We start from the raw sequence: 16,294 nt of genomic DNA, 5'->3' as shown, positions 1-16,294 counted from the left end.
GGCAGTAGGTAAGCTCATACAAAACGTAGCTTATGTTTTTAGTAAATAGTTAAGCTATCTGAAATGGGGGGTCCATGAAAACCACAAGAGCACTGATATTCACCGGTGTGCTCCTGAGGTGAGGTGTTGCGTACCTTGTGTGCTGCTAGGTGCTCCGCGGCCAGGAGGAGGCCAAGCTTATCAGGGACTGGTCATGGTGAGATCTTCCAGACGCCATGCACACACATTGTTTTGGCTGCACTGAACCATTTTAACCAAGTGATTGAATATGCTAAGGAGAGAAGAATATATTAATACATTTCATTCAAGTTACTCTGGAATAATCGACACCCACCTGCACCCGATGAGTCTCAGTTGATGTGGCCGACTTGTTAAAGCAGAGAGAGTTCCCGCCATCGTGTGACCCAATCAGGAGGGAACATGTGTTATGATTGGCATTTTCTCAGCAGCCTGGGAATAATCTTTCTTTGTAGGCTGTTTGCTTCATTACGAAAAATGGATGAAAGTATAAAAAACAAAATTACCATGTTGACATTGATCGGATAAATGGCCAAATGTGTCATGCAGAAGACGAATGTGGACTGGGTTATTTTAATCAATTGAATCCGTGCGGGCTGAACACAATTAGAGTCTCCAGCATGGAGGTACAGGCTCCCCACGGACTGAATGATGATGGCGGATATGAAAGTCATTAGGAAGAGCATCAATCTTGACGAAATGGACCTGTGTGAAGTAGTGTGTGTTGGTCGGCTTATTTTGCAAAACAGTGATGGGTTAGTCTGAGTGTTTTAATTATCATTCAACAATTGACATCACTCTAAGGCAGTGCATTTCGATCTCAGCCTCCATTAAAATAATAAATAATGAATAACGTTAACAAATCTCAACGTTTCCTGTCAACAGGCTTGTTAGGACCCCGGGTTTTTAGTAGGTTAACAACACCCACTGCTAAATCAGCAACAAACTGTCCGTTATAATCAAACCGCCGCCCCACTGATGCAATTATAACTCTTCAAAGCATTCTTTGTCCAGTGACCCCTTTATTTTCCTGGCCGCTTTTTTGTGTCGGTCGACATGATTTGTTGGCTTATTATTATTCCGTGGATGTTCTGTTTTCTCAGGAGTTTTAGCGTGGCTTTTTGTTGTTCTTTCAACAACCTTTGACCGTAATCCCGGCATAATGAGTGTATTCTGACAAGCAGGCTGGATTGCAACACAGCCTTAGTCTCGGCACGCTGAACCTGGATGCAGAACTAATCCCTGGTCAGATTAGGTCCTTCTGTTCTGAGGCCGCAGCCAGAAGGCCACTGTGGTGGAGGCGTCTCATCACATGCTTACACCTTGCAGGAAAAATATTCTATGGACATTTAACAGCTCTCCCTAAGTACGGCTTTTTCTCGTATGTTTCTTCGAGCATAGACTAAGTACCACATGTTAGTCATTGACTCGTGCCCATAATGAGTGGCTGTTAAATAAATGTCACGTTTATTTAGCTCGTATTTGGTGACACGACTCATTCCCAACACCCACCATCAGATTTCATCTTTCCTATTTCTTTTCAATAGTCATATGAAAGGGACACACTCTTCATTCACACACAGCTATTCATAACTGGCACATTATAAGAAATGGAGCCATATTTATTTTCCTATTCAAGTCTGCATCTTGTCGCTGTTTTGTCTTGAGCAGACAAAAGTACTGCAGGCTGAACTCTTTATCAGGATGAGGGGGTAGCGTTACACGGCAACAGGGAGAAAGTACATCTGCTGTGGGTTTCCTAGTGGCCACGTTGGATGCATTTGATAGGGGGGGATTTGGCAACCTATTCTGAATGAAGAAACTGAAGACGATGACTAAAAGGAAAAGATGGAGAACTTCCCATTTACTGACACAGCGAGCTGTGCGGGAAGGGCTTTGCAATGTCCGCCGGCCCTGCTGCCGATGTTAGCCTGTGCTTTATAAAGGTCTTGGCCCCTTAATCGGTGGGTAGGTAATCAAGTACGTTTGGGGTGGATAGAAACCAAAACAGAGCTGCCTGTGGCCTTGCAGATTGGCTGTCCATGACACAGTAATCTCCCCCCCGCCTCACCTTCCTCTTACACACACTCTTCCTCTCAACCGTTTCCCAGTTTTCCACCATGGTAATCCTCATCTGAAGTGTTTGTGTGAGTGGTTGTGGGGGTGTGGGTGTGTGTGTGGGGTGTGACGGGGGGAGGGGGTTGGGGGGGTGGCTGGCTGGCACCCTGCAGCCAGGACCTGTCACGTCACTCTCAGCTCCACAGTAAGACTTGTTGGTCACCTGAACACAGGCTCGGTGGAAGAGTTACCAGACAGAGAGGGCGGGGGAGAGAGAGAGAGAGAGAGAGAGAGAGAGAGAGAGAGAGAGAGGGAGTGAAAGAGAGGGGAACAAAACAGGGAGTCGGGGACAGCATTGATATTGCCACAGCACTGACTAACTTGGGAGAAACTTTCTCTTTTTGGTCTGCCGGTCTCTCTCCACAGAAGGGCTATCCTATCAGTCCAGCTCTAGACAGCCGGGACGGTGAACCTTAAGGACTCTGGATTTTTCTCAGACGGTCAGCGGCGCTATGGATGAGGATGCTCTGCTCGACTACGAGTACCCGGTGCTGGAGCCCGTACCGCCCAGGGTACAGCTTGAGTAAGTATTAAAAGGGTTAAATGTGTGTAAAGTGTGCTAAATCCATGATGTGTTAAGCACTCCCATCTCTCTCTGACATAGAGTTTCAACTTTGTTTAACTTTTTTAAGAACTTCCCTTTTTTACAGTTTAAACTAAATCACATTCATTGATGCTTTGTATGTGTGTTTTAATCTCTTAAGCTCTTATTGAACCACAAGTCTTCGTTTTTACAGTGATATTAGTTGCCTCTGGCACATGGAGCCTATCTGTTGAATAAACATGCTCTAGTCTCTGGTTCAACCTGAGCATTATTATCAGCTGGAATAGCTGCAGTGCTGGCGGCCATTCAGGCAATTCCCTAGTAAAACATCCATGTGAACAAGTTCAACGTGCCTAAAGAACAGTTTGGTAAGGTGGTGGTCCCTTTGCAATGCTCACGATGCAAGATGCATCACAGCATTGTTACAAATCCCCTCCGGAAATATGTTCATAGCAAACCAATTTAGCTTGACTTGACCTGTCTTTATCAAACCTGTATAAACCTGTATAAAGAGTACTGTAGCGCTGCTGCGCTGTCCTCTGAGGTGATCCTCCATCTCGCCGATGGAGAGGTGTTTCTGGACCATGTGTTCTGCAGGTAACCCATTGAGAATGAGCAGCAAAACAGCTCACAGAGTTCACCCAGTCACAGTGATCAGTCGGGGTCACTTTGGGGCATATAAGGCTCGCATTCATGTCATTAAGTGTTAATATTTTGCTGCAAAACTCATCAAATCAAGGTATAACTGAGAAGATACAATGGAAAGTGTTGCTTAGTCAGGGAAAGTCACCATCAATGGGGAACCCAGCTGGACCTGAGGTTAAAACCAGACCTGTGAGCCATGTCGAGCGAATAACACGTTTCATGGCTTCCTTTCAATAGTTCCTGCTCATCAATACTCGTATTTGAATTCCTTATTACAGAAGCACTGTTGCGCAAACCGAAAGACCACAGGGTAGGGCTTTCATGGGGATTTAGAAAATGGCTTCTGAGGGCTGAACCAACAGAGGAGCGATGGAATTCATTTGTTTATGTTCATGTTAATTTATAGTCAATCATTTGTTTGGTGACTACCTACTAAAAAGGGACATCAAAGGATAATTTCTTCTCACTAAATGTGCTTAGTCTGTAAGCGTGATAATATGTGGCTCCCACTCCAAGCAACCAAACGTCCCGCTGTTCATTGCTTAGACCCGGGGAGTTCAGGGCCTGAAAGCTTTGTGCTTTCAGCTCCCAGATTATACAAATGTGAGTCCCGACAGAGCCTTAAATCTCACAACAGTCTGCTTTGCTTGCGCCGTGTACACTGGCAAATTTTTTGGTGCCCTAAGATACACAAACAATCCACAATCAGGACAGAGATGAGACAGCCATCCAGTCATGAAAACACTTTCACTTATTTCCACTGAGTTTATCGTCCGTTATTGTTAAAGGCCCAAACCGGCCCGACCAGAACTAGCTGTGAAGTCACCCAGTATCTGATGGCGTCGTCTGAATGAATATGCTATCAGAGTTATGTTCATCTCCCCGCCGGCGTCCTCCGGTCCTCAGGTTCCTCAGGCGAACGTGAAACAGAGCTCAGGTGTTTTTGTTGTTCTACCCCGTGACACGGCGTCGACTACAATTCGTCGACATGCAAATCTCTGGTATGCGATTTCAACGGCCACAAATGGTCTCCTGACGCCGAGGCGTGAGAGGTTTAGCCGAGCTTTAAAGTTTTAAAGTTCCGACAGATTATAACCGTTGTCCGTGTTTCTTTCTTTCCTTCTTTCCTTCTCATTTCAAGAATAATCTCCCCGTGTGACCCCACGGCTGACGACAGACTCTACCACATTTGCATCACTGCTGTGTCTGTGAGTATAAAACATGTATAACATAACGTATATAACATGACACCGCATGGGACTCCAGCGCACCAGGACATCCCTCGTGTGTTGCAGAAACAAAGCTAGCAGCAACACTAGTGTCGACACAACTCCACACCCTCCTTCATGTAGGCCTTATTTGTTAGGTACATAACTCTGGCCTTTGCAGGTGGAACACATTGTAGTCGTATTTATATTTGGATTCCTCTAAGCAGCCCTCGTTGTCCCCAGCGTGGCAGGGCCGGAGACAGCGGTCTAGGGCCTTGTTTCCTCAAAGTCTTGAGGTCATGACCGGTCATGGAACTCCCTTTCAATAGTCCTCCGCCCTGAATGATTAAGCATCCCTCACATTTGACCCCTGGAGCGTCCTAATGAGCGAGGAGGCCACACTGATGGAGGTCTCAAACCCGGGGGGGGGTTTGGTCTCAGGTCAGATGGTCATCAATTGTGGTGTCTGTGTGTGTTTCTGTGTGTTTCTGTGTGTGTGTGTGTGTGTGTGTGTGTGTGTGTGTGTGTGTGTGTGTGTGTGTGTGTGTGTGTGTGTGTGTGTGTGTGTGTGTGTGTGTGTGTGTGTGTGTGTGTGTGTGTGTGTGTGTGTGTGTGTGTGTGTGTGTTTGTGTGTGTGTGTGTTGGGGTTTGTGTGTGTGTGTGTGCGTGTGTTGTAGCTTGTCGTCATGCTGATTCTGGCCATTCTAGCGAGGCGGACCAAGCTGGCCGACGGACAGAGAGGACTGCCAGGGCTGCTCAGGTGCGTTCCACCTCCTTCCTCTGGAACCAAGTGAAGGATCTCCAAAATGTCTTAGCATATGTCAACAGATGATTGCTCTTCAATGCGTTGCTTGAGGTTTGATAACGCTCTGGACCCCAGCTGCTCACACCCCAGCTCTAAATACCTAAACGCCCGCTGCTTGTATCCACAGTCCGGTCAACTTCCTGGACCACACCCAGCACAAGGGCCTGGGCGTGGCGGTGTTCGGCGTGCTCTTCTGTAAACTCTGCGGTCTGGTGGTCTCCCCGAACCCCCTGCCCTTCATCACAGACCCAGAGAACAAACGTAAGCTGGTCGCCTCGCCTCAGTTAACGTTCCTCTCAATCACCGGTCGGCTTCACAGGCCTTTCTTTACATTTTACCGATTTGTTTTCTTCCTGAATATGCATCACATGGAGATTTGTACTTTTTTATTATAGGTTGTTAATTTTCCAAATAACTTCCAACGGCAGCTTGAAGTTCCGATCTCTTCAAATGCCTCGTGTCCGAGAAGTCTGGCATATCTGACACTTTTCTTCAAAATGTATTGCATGAATGTGAACTTCTTTCCCCTTTGAAAAAGCTGGCATTCGTCCAGAAACAAAGCTTTGATTCATAGGACAATGGACTAGATCATGTTCATAACTCTATGTATATAATGACCTTATGCAATAACGTGGCATGATTACATAAGGTTTAAAGAAGTCAGTCTGCTGTGATTCCACTTAATCCCAAATCACTACTATGCTAGCATTGCAGGAAATTCCGTGGCGGTTTGAAAATCCCAAACCATTCACCACTTTCTAGTGACCTATGAATCACAAAAAAATCTGGTTTTGTGGACGTCAAAAACCTCATCGCCGGGCCGGGCGGCTCTCCTGTTTGATATCGGAGCCTCCCCTGGCAGTCTTTTGATGTTTTGTCCCCGGCCCTGTGTGCTCACAGAGAACTGGATGATCCTGGCCCTGCTGTACTACCCGGCGCTGTGCTACCCGCTCCTGGCATGTGGGACCTTACATAACAAAGTGGGCTATGTGCTCGGGAGCCTGTTGTCATGGACACACTTTAGCGTCCTGGTGTGGCAGAAAATCGACTGCCCCGCGACACCCCAGGTGAGGACAGGAATGTACACTGGGAGGACGTGGTTGCGGTGAACACGAACGAGGTACAGCCTCTGGTGGGCCGTGTGTCTGAGGTCTGTGGGTGTGCTGGAGACCCACTGGTTACTCAGACTAGAGGGCCTGATCACAGCCAGGGTCCTGAACGGATCCGGATGGGGCTGTCAGGTTGCATTTGCGATGGCACGGTTAAGGCCTTTAGTCGCCGGTGTCTCCGCTCCCGATGCCTCTCAGGGCCCGGGCAACCGCAGAAAGGACACATTGTGCGGACGGCCTCCACACTGAATGGCCAAGAGCGTCCACATGAATCGGTCTTAGTGTCTGCTCTTGATGAAGAGGCTTTGCCACAGTTAATCAGTTCAGTGCCAATCCATTGAAGATGCTCCCGGGCTCTGCATTGTGCGGCTGTCATCACCTCGTTCCTGATTGGCACGGCCACCCGACCGGCCATTCACCTCCGGGTGAAGGGAGCCGACCACACCCTGCATAGAATGGTGTACTGCTTTGAGTCCCTGTGGGGAATCTATGACTATAGAGAGTCTCAGACCCATGGCACTCATTGCGGTTTAAGGATTAGGTAGAAATATGTTAATTTACAAGTGTGGAGTACTTAATACTACTTAATTAAAGCTAAATCATGAAAGATATGTGCCTAATGGCTAATTAAAAACACAGTGAATTCCTTATATTCCCCCCGACCCAAACAAAGCACTCAAAATAGCTCCTTAATGCTAATTCTCTGTTCTACTTTTCAGATCCACAAGTATTACGACCTCTTCGCCAGCCTTCCACAAATAGCCTGCTTGGCATTCCTCAGCTTCCAGTATCCGCTCCTCCTCTTCAAGGGCTTAAAGGGCACAGAGAAGAATAATGGTGGAGAGGTACGTCTGTCCAGGTGAACCCAGTCTGTCCCGAGGGTGAATGGGTTGCCCAAGGAAACACATTTGTTCGTTGTGCGGTCTTGACTATGCAACTGGCTCGCATCGGAATGCCTCTCTTTCCCTTCATTTGTGTTGTTACCTAAATAGCCCCTACTTGTGTAACTTTAAATAGCCCTGACTTAGAAGAAACACTAGTGTCTTGTGATACCGTACATGTGAGGGACAACCGTAAGCAGCCTAGCAGTCAGGGGGTTTAGGATGGTGGCAGCCTGTGGATGGAGAGAGAGTGGGGCTCCCACCACAGCCCGCGTTGGACCTGATCATCGTAAGCAGATTTGATCTAATTCGTTTACGTTATGTTGCTGAGCAGATTATGACAAGGGTGCAGTGTTGGAGGCCAAGGAGGCACAATGCGCTGATTATTCCACTAATCTCCAACCGCGGGGAAACAAAGCAAGGCTGAGGCCTGTGCGTGGAGGCAGGCTCATCAACGACACAGGGTTTAAACGTCCTGCCACCGAGCGATTGGTTCAGATATGCTGGACGACATATTTAGCTGTTTTAAGGCAGCTTGGATTCATATTTACACAGATAACCTAATTATTTTTGTCGTCTTTGGTAATATCCGGGCCGCTTGGTTATATTGTTATTGAATGATGTTCCACAACTTTAAAATCCACTCTCATGTTTGTTCAATGGGAAAGATTATTTTATAAGGAGTAGTTGCAATCTGAAAAAAATAGGAATGCTAATGCACATGATAAGAATGTGGTAAACATTGTTTTGCTAACTGAAGTACGGTTATTAATTTGTGAATGCCATCATAAAATGTATTTTTTGATTTCTGCTCCTTCCCTAGGATCTGGACAGCAGCTACTACAGAGACTATGTGAAGAGAATCCTCCAGAAGAAGAAGCCGTCCAGTGTTGGGTGAGAAATGAATGCTACTCTACTGTTAACATGCTACATGGTTATCCAGTTGGTAACCTCGATTTGGCAATATATGTTACTATGTGTGACTGGAAAAAAGTCATTGATCTCACCTTAAATGAAATTCTTTTAAATCTCTCTTACTACTAAGGTCAAGTGAATGATTCATATTTGTAATATTGAGTTGCACAGGATTTTTTTTAACATAATGAAGTCTGCTGTGTGTGTGACAGATCGGTGTGTGTGTGTCTCCCCCACTCATTCAATACTGTAATAACTGTTGATATTCACAATTCACTTGTTTGATTTATATACTGTTCAGCTAAACAGGGACGGCTGGCTGTAAGGTTATTGTTATACTCTGCCTACCCTAGTGGTGCATAGATAGATTGTGAGATAAAGATATGGACATGATAAATAGCTGTTTTGACACATTTGTGATTGGAAGGGACTGTGTGTGTGTGTGTGTGTGTGTGTGTGTGTGTGTGTGTGTGTGTGTGTGTGTGTGTGTGTGTGTGTGTGTGTGTCTGTGTGTGTGTGTGTGTGTGTGTGTGTGTGTGTGTGTGTGTGTGTGTGTGTGTGTGTGTGTGTGTGTGTGTGTGTGTGTGTGTGTGAAAATAAAGAACTAGGACGGGCTCCTCACCCGCATGAACCTGCTTAATCAGTTAAAATATAAATATGTTAATAGATCATTTTGGCTAGATGCTAATAACTTGTACGTCTATTGGGACGGTTGGGGCAAATAATGAACCTGTTGATTTTTATGCCGTAGACTTATGTAGGATGTATGATGTGGGAGAGGCCCAAGGTTGGATCCCACTGGTTTCATAAAGGAGTTTAACAGTTTAAAACCTCATGTCCTTTCTGTGTCTGCAGAGCATCAAGCACAGAGAAGCCCCACCTGCTCCGGAGGATGGAAGAGGCGGTGAAGTCTTACATTTATACACCTGAGGATGGTAAGCATTCAACAGTGATTTGCCTTTTAACCTTTTGTTCTGTCAGATTTCATTTGCATGTTTTCTTAAGTTTTATCTCATAATTTCCAATGTTCTTTGTTCCAGTTTTCCGTTTTCCTATGAAGTTGGCCATATCTGGTGTGGTTTCCTTTATTGCCCTTTACCAGGTAAATATTTCAACACCAACATGCATATCAAACATAATGAGAGAATAAACATGGAAAGATTTGTGCAAATGCTTGTAATGTTGTTTAAAAAGTATTGCCACATTAAAAATCCCTTCCTGTGAATAGGTTGCCCTGCTACTGGTTTTGGCAGTGGTGCCAGCGCTTCAAATCGCCCGTATGGGTGTCACCGAGGAGATCGCATACCTGCTGGCAGGCTTCAAGATTCACCTGTCCTCGGACAACGCAGAGGTCGTCCGGATCGTGGTGTACTACATCTGGTGTGTGGAAGGTGAGCCCATGTCCCAGGTCACCCTCGGCCCCACCTCCCACCTTAGTCCCCCTGCTGGGATCATAACGGAATCCCTATGATCTTGTTTAGGTCCTGCGGGGGTATACCTTCACACACTAAAAGTTACAAAGTTACACGTCAGTGCTTGAGACTCTCTGCTACAGAATATCCTTGTTCCCTGCAGTGTGCTACGTCTCAGCGCTGACCCTGGTCTGCTTGGTCAACCTCGCAATGCTCATGAGGTCCATGGTCCTGCATCGGTGAGTTCCCCTTTCTTGTGTTACTTTAGTCATCATCATTTTCTTTTCGTGATTTTTTTTTTTATTGTTTTTCTTTTTTTCCTTCTTCAAGCCATGACATGACAACATAGGCAAACAACGCCCACCAAACATTCACATAGAACAAGCAGACAAGAAAATCAAACAAAACAAAACAAGCAGTCATCACCCTGCACCCCTCTGTCGTTTGTTGTTAATGTGCAATAACGGTCCTTGATCTTTAGTGGACATATCCTTAATAACTGGAGCCATAAGTAACACAAGTCAGTACCAATGACAAAAGCCTACCACATTACTTATAAAAAAGGTTTCAGCAATAGTAAAAAAAAAAAAAAAAAAGATAAATAAAATAATAAATCCTTGTATATGTATAAAAAAATAATAATAATAAAAAGGAAGGAATAACCAAATCGATGAAAAAAACTTAAATGAAATACTTCTGCCCATATACATGAAAGATGTACCCATCGCATGGACAATTTAAGATATAAATTAGCAAATATGCATAACCATACAAAAGTAGAATCTGTAGAATAAAATAATAATAAATAATAAATAAACCGCATAGGTACGCCATTTTTCACAAACACTCAGAATTTGCATCCCTCCACTCACTGTATCATCCATTTCTGGGGCCTTCTAAGAAGGTTATGTATTTGTCCCACTTCCTAGAATACAGATCTAATATACCAAGTCGTTTGTAAGACATTTTTTCAAATGCTGCAACTTTCACCATTTCTACAACCCATTCTTGCGTTGATGGCACTCCCTCAGTCTTCCATCCCCTGAGAAGAATCTGCCTGCCTATCATAATGCTAGTTTGGACCCAACTTTTAATGTGTTTATCCCCTCCCATTAGAACTGATCGGTCACCTAAAATAAGAAATCTGGGAGTGAATGGAATTTGGGTCCCTGTAATGTCACATATATTACTATAGATCCATGTCCAGAATTGTTGAACCTTGTCACAGGACCACAATACGTGAACTAAATGACCTTCCTCAGATTTACATCACCAACAATTTGATTAGGCTTTAGTCCCAGTCTATACAATCTGGAGGGTGTCCCGTAAAAGCGTTGTATAATCTTAAATTGGATGAGGCGTACCCTCGACACTGTTTTAACATTTTTACAAATCTTATCCCATTCCCCGTCATCCAGGGTAATATTCAGATCCTTTTCCCATGTCTTCTTCAGAGCTGATAGAGCACCATTACCTAGCCTCTGCATCAACATGGTGTAATAGACAGATGGCATCTTCCATAACTCTTCAGTAACTTATCCAGGAGAACTGCATATTTGGGAGCTGACGAGCTGGATCCAAAGACCAACAGATGACGGTTTTGCAGATATCTAAAAAGTCGAGACCTGGGAATTTTAAATTGTTGCACCAAATCGTCAAAGGATTTGAGCACTACTACTATATAGATCCCCTAAAGTTCATGCCACTCTCTAGCCATACCTTCCAATGAAGGGGGGATTTACCTATACATCATTTTGGGTTCAGCAAGATACTCGAAGATATATTTAGAACGGGGTCCAAACTAAACGTCCAAGCTACTTTAGTCCAAATTAATTTTAAGTGAGGGATTACTGGGTGTGTTTTTGTTTCTTTATTCAACTTGACAAACAAGGTTTGCGAGGGTGATAACGGGGCCAGGACAGATTGTTCAGTACAATACCACGGGGGGGGGGGGGGGGGCCCTCAGGAGGCATACACCAGTGAGCCAGGTGTCTCAAACTAAAAGCATAGTAGTAAAACAACATATTTGGCAATCCCAATTCTCCTCTACCAGCTGGTCTTTGTTTTACTAATTTACTATGGTGGAGACGGGCACATTTACCATTCCAAATAAATGTTTTAGATATCCTGTCAAGTCCTCATCATTTTTAAATGTTCATAATACAAACACTGCTGACATTTTTGATTTGTGTTCAGTTATAACCTGAAACGTTTTGACAATACTGGAGTCGCAGATATCAGAGTTATGAGTGTCGGCCTTTCTCCTGAGTTGGGGAATGACGAAGTGGCGAATCCATGAACAATTTTGAAAAAGCATTTTCTGTGCCGCATTGATAACACCGGTAATATGGTAGACCGTCAGTGTAGCACGTGGTTGATTTTGACTGGAGGAGACTGACTGGATGGTTTGCTGTGCTCCCCTGTCCCCAGGTCCAACCTGAAGGGCTTGTACCGAGGAGACATCTACAGCGTCTACCACTGCCAGAGGAGCGTCAGGCCGTCCCGCCCGGCACTGGTCTGCTGGATGGGCTACACCAGCTTCACGGCCGCCCACCTCTGCTTAGGTAGGGAGCTGGCCCAGAGCTGGCCCGGGACAAGAACAAGAACCATACCTCGCATGAAGCACCATGATGATGGGAACTTTTCATCAATCAACCCTCGATAATTGATATGGATGTGTAAAGCCAATCGAAGTTCCAACATGTTATATTTTCTGTCTTTAATAAAATAAGAGAAATGCCCAGTGTATCTTCTTAGAATATGATGACGTACGATGATTATATAATTGCTGAATCCCCCTTAAACATCCTACCTAGTTTGTCAATGACTATTATATAAAGATAATATATAAATTATTAAATACACAGAATCTGTTTCTAGACAAGGTATAACTCCCCCCCTCTCTCTCCCCCCCCCCTCTCTCCCCCCCCCCCCTCTCTCTCCCCCCCTCCCCTCTCTCCCTCTCTCCTTCTCTCCCTCTCTCCCTCTCTCCCTCTCTCTCGCTCTCTCGCTCTCTCTCTCTCTCTCTCTCTCTCTCTCTCTCTCTCTCTCTCTCTCTCTCTCTCTCTCTCTCTCTCTCTCTCTCTCTCTCTCTCTCTCTCTCTCAGGCATGATCATCCAAACCCTGGTGTTCTTCCTCTGCCTGTTGGTTGCAGTCTTCCTCATCATTGTCCCTGTCCTGCATGGAGAGAACCTGATCCTCTTCAAGCTTCTATGGAGCATGTGGTAAGTGATCCTCTCTGAAACGGCATCTACTACTCCTTCATTTACAAATCAATGCACCGCTCTGCACACGGCCTCTGCCTGTGGTCTAGTGAGGGGCTTGTTGCACATGTATTGATCCGTCACCGTGTTCCCATCTCTATCAGGCCTTTCTGGTTGATGCTTCTCCTGGCGGTGCTGATCCAACACATCTCAGCCAGGTGTTTCTTCATCAAGAAAACAGCGGGAACCAGAGACCTCGACAACAGGTAATCACCCACGCTTCTGAGACTGAGACGCCGGCTAGGGCACGTCCTCCGCCATTTTGGTGTGTTCACTTCCTCCGTCTCCCCGGTCACCCAGGGGCGGTCTGTTCCTGATGACCTACCTGCTGTTCCCGGTCAACGTGCTGCTGGGCGTCCTGCTGGGGGTGTGGCGCATGGCCATCACCGCCCTCTTCAACATCGTGCACTTGGGCCGCACGGACATCAGCCTCCTGAACCGCAGCGTGGAGGCCTTTGACCCAGGTGAGCCCCGCCCCCAGGTGGGCCCCGCGCTCTGCTCACACACACACACACACACACACACACACACACACACACACACACACACACACACAGATGGTCGGCGACACGCCCCCAGTGTGGCGGACCGTCGGGACCACTGTACCGTGAAGGCATCGGTATAGAGCTGTAATTATTCGTCTCATTATTATAGCTTTGTTTCCCTCGTTAAATGTTTTGTTTATCTGTCCTTGGCACAAGCGATTTAAATACAGAACAATTGAAAAGGAGTATGATGTTCACAACACGTACTGTGTATGCTTGAGTTTCTGCTCTTGCCCCGTTCACAACAGCAGCACTAAATTAACATCCACATTCCTCCATCCGTGATTCAAAAATCCCAAAGATGGAGGCATGGAGGAATAGGAAAAAAAGTCCTCGAGTCCATTATTTGAGATTGCCTCACCACTTTTCAGCAGCCCCCTCCCCCCCTCCAACAGCAGAGCGACGTGTTTATTGCTTTACCCCCCCCCCCCCCGCCTTGTGTGTGTGTGTCTCTCCCCGCAGCCTACCGCTGTTACGCTCATTATCTGAAGATTGAGGTGAGCCAGTCCCACCCGGTGATGAAGGCCTTCTGCGGCCTTCTGCTCCAGGGTGCCGGCCAGGACCCCGACCCCACCCAGAGAGAGCGGGATGCCGAGGAAGGTCCGTAGACCCCCCCCCCCCCCCCCCCCCCCTCCTCCAGGCAACGCCCCAACGTCTGTCTATTCAATGGAATGGACTTATTTATGGATTTATTCATTGAGATTTTTCTATTGTCTCCCATATATTTTCTGCTTATTCCTGGTCATATGAAATGCTGTTGATAGCTGTATGGGTGCAGGGTGTCACGTAGGGTTCAGGACAGTCTCGTCGGGGTCAGGGTATTCAAAACGTTCCAGGGTCAGCCCCCGATCTCCAAAGTCCACATGAAGGCCTCCTTCAGGAGCCCCCCAGCCCGGACATGCTCCCTAAGGACATGGGTCTGAGTGTCCACGCCACATCAGGTCTTTAGCCTGAGCTAGTAGCGTGTCCGGATGTCCGGGGGTCCGGATGGGCGGATGTCCGGGTGGAGGGGCTTGGAAGGGCTGCTCAAAGGGGGGTGACAGTCGCCAGAGGAATTGAGGACGGAGGCGCCGGCTCCTGGCAGGCCACTAAAAACTAATTGAATCATAATGTTGTGCCTCACGTACAACAGCAATGATAGCTTAGCGGCCCTGATTTAATTTGTCACAGCAAATTGAGTCCTGGTGAGGAATAATTTACAGCAATGGTGTGCCTGCTGCCTCAATCAAACCTGTCATAAACCAATCAGCCATAGCCATGCTTGCTGGAGATATTGATATATATATGTATATATATATATATATATATATATTGATATATATATATATATATATATATATATATATATTGATATATTGATATATTGATATATTGATATATTGATATATTGATATATTGATATATATATATATTTTATAATTTTTAAATATATATATATGTCTGTAAGTGTGTCTATGACTCACTTAAATGTAAGGCATTTTCCACTGGTATTCTACCAGTGGCGTACATGATACATACCAGCAAGAGAGTATAACCGATGCAGAGCATATATGTGAATTATTGATTGCAATTAGCAGTAAAATGCATCCTGTTTATTGGCTGTGCAAAACCCTAACTCAATGGCTAATAGCTATGAAGAGTATAGCCAGGATGAGTATGTGTTCCAAGACAACCGTAGCAATGGATGGAGGAATTATACCATAAAGAGTCATTTTAGACTGGCTGCTTTTACAGATGTACCGCTTTAATTGACTGTTTCATATTCATGCAGCCCAGGGGGGGGGGGGGCTGCGGGTGTGTTCAGCATGTTAATGTGTGGCTCAATATGCTCCAACCATGCTCAGAAGATTATGATACAATTGCTTTCTATTATTACTGTCTCACTATAGCCGCTGCCCGGGGGCTATCGCCCAAACCGTTTGGTTGCACAAAAAATGACTACCATTACGTTTGCGCGCCGTTGATCAGCTGACATAGTGCCGTTGATTCCCAGCGCAAAGTTGCTGGGTTCGATCCCCAATGTTCGCCGTCTATCTGCAGGCACCATGGAGAAAAAAGCCCACCCTCCCCCGCTACCTGCTCATTACTGACTGATGATTGACTCATGCGTCTGGATTCTGGACGTCCTTCTGGATAACTGCGTCCACTAAACGACTCAGTAACAGTAGTGATAACTAGCGCTGGGTGGGCCTCTCTGTCACGGTGGACAGGTCCTAAGAGTGTGTGTGTGTGTGTGTGTGTGTGTGTGTGTGTGTGTGTGTGTGTGTGTGTGTGTGTGTGTGTGTGTGTGTGTGTGTGTGTGTGTGTGTGTGTGTGTGTGTGTGTGTGTGTGTGTGTGTGTGTGTGTGCGCGTGCGTGTGCGTGCGTGTGTGTGCGTGTGTGGTTGTCCCCAGGGATCCAGCTGGTCCAGCAGGAGAAGAAACTGCAGAAGGTGTCTGCGGCCAAGAGGGCCAGGGCTCACTGGCGGCTGCTCTACACGCTGGTCAACAACCCCTCCCTGGTGGGCAGCAGGAAGCACTTCAAGCACCGCGCCGCCGAGGGCTTCCTGAACGGGAGCCTGAAGCCCACCGCCTCCACGAAGGGCAGCAAGAGGGAGGCGGCGACCAAGGAGCCGGCCGTGCCCGCAACCGGGAACTGAGCGTCTCACTTCCCCTTTTCCAGTTCCCTTTCCCGTGGAGAGTAGAGACTTCATTCGCTAAGGCTTCTTCTTCTTCTTTTTTCAAGGGGTTTATGTCCGTGGATCAAATGGGTGCAGGCTTTATGCATGCATAGATATATCTATATTTTGCTAAAAAAAAAGAAGAGAGAAATAAGTGCACTTATAGCAACG

The 16,294-nt window shown here is 46.2% G+C and overlaps 1 protein-coding gene across 1 annotated transcript; it reads left to right on the top strand.

The window, feature by feature from the left end:
- The first annotated feature begins 2,588 nt into the window (after nucleotides 1-2,588).
- stra6 (signaling receptor and transporter of retinol STRA6) lies at nucleotides 2,589-16,102 on the top strand. Its single transcript, XM_056599706.1, has 17 exons — nucleotides 2,589-2,659; nucleotides 4,467-4,533; nucleotides 5,211-5,293; nucleotides 5,466-5,599; nucleotides 6,239-6,405; nucleotides 7,167-7,292; nucleotides 8,152-8,222; nucleotides 9,099-9,178; nucleotides 9,284-9,345; nucleotides 9,472-9,634; nucleotides 9,819-9,894; nucleotides 12,086-12,219; nucleotides 12,763-12,880; nucleotides 13,024-13,125; nucleotides 13,220-13,383; nucleotides 13,927-14,064; nucleotides 15,858-16,102. The coding sequence occupies exons 1-17, from the start codon at nucleotides 2,589-2,591 to the stop codon at nucleotides 16,100-16,102; spliced, it is 2,001 nt and encodes a 666-aa protein (XP_056455681.1).
- Nucleotides 16,103-16,294: the final 192 nt, after the last annotated feature.

Source organism: Gadus chalcogrammus, chromosome 9 (assembly GCF_026213295.1).
Source record: "Gadus chalcogrammus isolate NIFS_2021 chromosome 9, NIFS_Gcha_1.0, whole genome shotgun sequence".
In the NCBI taxonomy this organism is placed as follows: domain Eukaryota; kingdom Metazoa; phylum Chordata; class Actinopteri; order Gadiformes; family Gadidae; genus Gadus; species Gadus chalcogrammus.
The sequence above is the reverse complement of the archived record's forward strand: the minus strand, read 5'-3'. Positions and strand labels throughout refer to the sequence as shown.

Bases quoted from the DNA above. Each gene is read 5' to 3' on its own strand.
- stra6 (XM_056599706.1), top strand. From the start codon at position 2,589: ATGGATGAGGATGCTCTGCTCGACTACGAGTACCCGGTGCTGGAGCCC. The intron at 9,346-9,471 runs GTAAATATTTCA...TCCTGTGAATAG, and splicing joins CCTTTATTGCCCTTTACCAG to GTTGCCCTGCTACTGGTTTT. The intron at 14,065-15,857 runs GTCCGTAGACCC...GGTTGTCCCCAG, and splicing joins AGAGCGGGATGCCGAGGAAG to GGATCCAGCTGGTCCAGCAG.